This window comes from Macrotis lagotis, chromosome 4 (assembly GCF_037893015.1).
Source record: "Macrotis lagotis isolate mMagLag1 chromosome 4, bilby.v1.9.chrom.fasta, whole genome shotgun sequence".
Taxonomy (NCBI): Eukaryota; Metazoa; Chordata; class Mammalia; order Peramelemorphia; family Peramelidae; genus Macrotis; species Macrotis lagotis.
In genome coordinates, this window is record NC_133661.1 from 182,996,575 (window position 1) to 183,000,649 (window position 4,075).

General features: G+C 37.6%; 1 protein-coding gene across 1 annotated transcript; it reads right to left on the reverse strand.

Moving 5' to 3' along the window:
- Positions 1–1,502: 1,502 nt before the first annotated feature.
- On the reverse strand, positions 1,503–2,438 carry LOC141520116 (olfactory receptor 6E1-like). Its single transcript, XM_074231953.1, has one exon. It carries the CDS (start codon positions 2,436–2,438, stop codon positions 1,503–1,505), a length of 936 nt encoding a protein of 311 aa, XP_074088054.1.
- Positions 2,439–4,075: the final 1,637 nt, after the last annotated feature.

Here is a 4,075-nt window from a genome sequence, read left to right on the forward strand (position 1 = left end):
CTTAATCTCCCTGGTGAACTACAATCTACTCCTAATATAACCAAAATTGTTTTCTCCAACTTACCTGTGACCATGCTACATCATTTTTTAGAATTCTAGGTTTTCTTCCTATTCTCACTCAGCAAGAAAGGAGAGTGGGAAAAATCTCTCAATTGAATACAGTGCTTTCTATAACAATGTATGTATGTATGTTATGATCTTGGGTAAATAAGCAACCATTTTGCATCTTAAATAGCAAATCTCCTTCAAAAGCCTTGATTAAATTTTTCCTGATGATTTCATTTCCATCTTGGCTTATATCCAGTTCATCATCTCCACTACATGGCATATATCCTCAAAGGCATCCCATCTTGCTCCTGTGTTTAAGTGATCTCCTATGGGAATGAAATTAGGTACTACATCCTTCAATTCAACAAACATTATTCCTTCTTATTTGGGGTACAAAACTGAAAAAGAAAAAGTACCTGTTCTAAAGAAGCTTGCATTATCCTGGTATTGATGTCATCTTTTCACTGATAAATAGATATAAGATAATCTGAGGAGGGAAAGAGAGCTAATATTTTGGAGGAGGAAATAGGATTATGATCTGGGAAGCTTTCATAAAACAGGTGACATGAGCTGAGATCTGAGACATGTTATAGATTCTAAGCAGTGGATTTGAGTAGAGAGGGAATTACTGTATTCCAAGTATGAGGGAATACCTTTTATGAATGCAGGGAGGTAAGAGATGGAATCACTGGGAATTTGGAGAGTTTGGAGAATCTTCACTAATTGTGTTTATTTATACCCCTCTTAAAAATCAATGAATCATTGCAATGAAATTTTCCTATTTGTAACTGAGGATATGACTCCAGCCTAACCTACTGTGATATGAAATGTCTTCTCTCTTGATTCTAATTTTTGTGGATAAATTATTTAAATAAAGAATATGGAAAAAAGAATAAGAAAAGAATTTATTCAATATTCTTTCATTTTTTCCACTTGACCTTTGCATGTTAATCTATATCAAAAACTCACAGAATAATTTGACTTACTTTAGATGAGATGTTTAAGACAGATCCAACAGAAGTGCTTTTGGTGATAATACAGGCAAGTTCCAACAATTTCAAATGTAGTATGAATGGTTGAATTTGTTATAAAGAATTATAAGGAAGGAATCCACTCTTAGGATGCAGACTCATGTAGGAAAAAGGCAACAAGAAAAACCAGACACAACAGTGGTGTTGACTTTGCTGTCCTTTCTGTCTCCTGATCTACATTGACCTAATAAATCACCAAGTCCTCAGAGGGTGAGAAGAGCAGGACACTTAGAGGGTTTGGTGTCTTTGAGAAAAGTCAGGGCTTTGCATTCAGGATAACTCAATCTGGCATTTGGTCAAGGCTAAGAGAACAAAACAAATATATCTAGATCAGTAGAGAGGGAGACACCAAGAACTATGATTTTAGGGAACACAAAAAGTTGTGTCCCCTGAGGCAAATTTTCCTAATTCTGTGAGTCTAGCTCAGACCTGAGAGATCCACTTGCCCACCTTTTCCTTAATCACTAGCTTCACTTGTTTGTTCCTCAGGGTGTAGATGAAAGGGTTGAGCATTGGGGTTACCACAGTGATGAGGAGGGCCACCACCTTGTTTAGGTTCTCTCCCTCACTGCCCTTCCCTGCCCTGACATACATAAAAATGCAGCTGCCATAAAAAAGTGATACTACAATAATGTGAGAGGAACAAGTGGAAAAGGCTTTCTGTCTCTCCTTGGCTGAGGGGATGTGCAAGATTGTGTATAGAATATGACCATAACACGGGGCAGTGACAGATAAAGTACCCAGCAGACTAATATTGGCCACAACAAAGCCTATCAATTCCACAAGGCTTGTGTCTGCACATACTAGTTCTAACAATGGGAAATTATCACAGAAAAAGTGATTGATGACATTGGGGCCACAGAAAGGCTGCTGAAATGTGATGCCACTAGGTATAATGATGAGAAGGAAGCCTCCCACCCATGAGGACAGCACCAGCTGTACACAGACCCTTTTGCTCATGATAGTGGCATAACGTAAGGGGTTACAGATTGCCACATATCGATCAAAGGACATTACAGCCAGGAGAAGAAATTCTGTAGTTCCTAGGAAGAAGTAAAGAAAACCCTGCAGGAAGCATCCCAATAAGGAGATGGTCTTGTTTCCTGTTAGGATGTTGTTCAGCATCTTGGGAAAGATAATAGAAGTGAACCAGATCTCCAGAACAGCAAAGTTTCTTAAGAAGTAGTACATGGGGGTATATAGACGTCTATCCATCAGGGTGACGACAATGATGAGGAGGTTCCCTAGCAGGGTGATGAGGTAGGTAAGAAGGAGCACCACGAAGATTGGTATCTGGAATTCACAGTCATCTGTGAGTCCCAGAAGAATGATCTCAGTGATAGTGGTGCTGTTCCCCATGTTCTATGTTGGGAGCAGGGAAACATGGCATTCATTAGAAAATCTATGAGGTTCTGGGATCACATTTGTTATAAAATTGCAGGGAACCGGAGATTAATGAAGCTTTTCAGGCTGAAGAATTCCGTGTCTGTGTGTTTGTGTGTGTGTGTGTGTGTGTGTGTGCATGTTTGCGTGCGTGTGTGTGTAAAGCAGTATTCTCCATCTCACCTTTCACCTCTCCCATCTTCTAGACCTCTCATTCAAGTCTGTGACATATATGGACATTTTCCTAGAGTGGGTACCTCATGGATCTTACTGTTAGAGCATCAGTGTTGACTTGTATAATCTCAGAGGATTTTGCTCTTCATTCTGAAGGAAATTGAGGAAAAATATATGGTTAGATTTGAAGATCTCTTTGACAAACAAAAAGCATGGGAAGAGACTTGTGGTAGGCAGACCAGCTACTGGGCTACTAGGAAAATACTTTGTTTGATGCATATTTATATGAAATGTTATTTACTTGGCATGTATTGCATTTGAAGTAATTTGTATAATATCTCTATACCTAAAAATCTAAGAGTATTACATAAATAATAAATAGCAATCATACCAGGGAAATAAGTAAACTATTGAAGTATTAAATAGAAGCAGGGGAATAATAGTCAAATAATTTTTCAAAGTCTGTTTCAGAGAAAATATGGTTAAATTTCTTATTTTATTATTCTAGGAGTGACATTGATTAATGATTTTTTACATACTGGTAGACCAGTTGGTAGATCTGACTCCTGTAATCATCAAGTTTGAGGTTGAGGTCAACCTCCTCAGAAGGGTATCTAGATTTTCAACAGGAATAAAATTTAGTGTCACTAGAATCAACTAGAGAAGTGGTCAGGTTAATTAAGAATATATAAGATACTTCATTAGTGAAACATGTGCCCCTTTATGATGATGAGAATATGAGTTGCATTTGATTGTGACTAGAAACAGACCTTAGATTCCTAGAGAAATATAAGCTAACTGCAAATCAGGATCCTAGAGTTCTTGAAAGGAAAGCACTCAAGAAAGAGATCTGAGAGAACAATAGTTCTCAAAATATCCTTTTTCATTCTTTTATTCACAATAAAAATAATGATGACATCTCAGCATTTTACATTGGTCTGAAAGACAAAAGGAGTACCAGTTGATAATCAGTTTAGTTCTTTCCATTTTACTCAGAAATAAATTGGGTGAAACTAGTTATGAAGAAACAATTTTGTAAGAGTTTACCTGACTGGGAAGGAGAGATTGAACATCCCAGGAATTCTTGGCATTCTTCCTTTTTCCCAGGACTGTGACTGACAGCAGGTGCAGAGGTTCTGGTTGCTCAATGGGATGTTGCTGAAAAGGAGGAAATTCTTCTCTTCTCTTAGTCTAAAAATGTAGCTTTGATTTCATACAGAATTGTGTGAGAATGGAGTATACAGACTGTGGAAATCTCTCGGAGATGCCCAGCCTCAGTGACCTTACCCCTTCCTACCTTAAGGCATGTTTCATGCTGAGTCTGTATAGTTCAATTATATATGGAGAAACTATGCGTTTACTTTTCTGTGTTATAAAACTCAAGGATTTTACTTAAACCTGATATTGTCAGCATTTTTCAGTTATTCAAATGTGACTAT

Excerpts from the sequence above, each read along its gene's own strand:
- LOC141520116 (XM_074231953.1), bottom strand. The coding sequence starts at position 2,438 with ATGGGGAACAGCACCACTATCACTGAGATCATTCTTCTGGGACTCACA.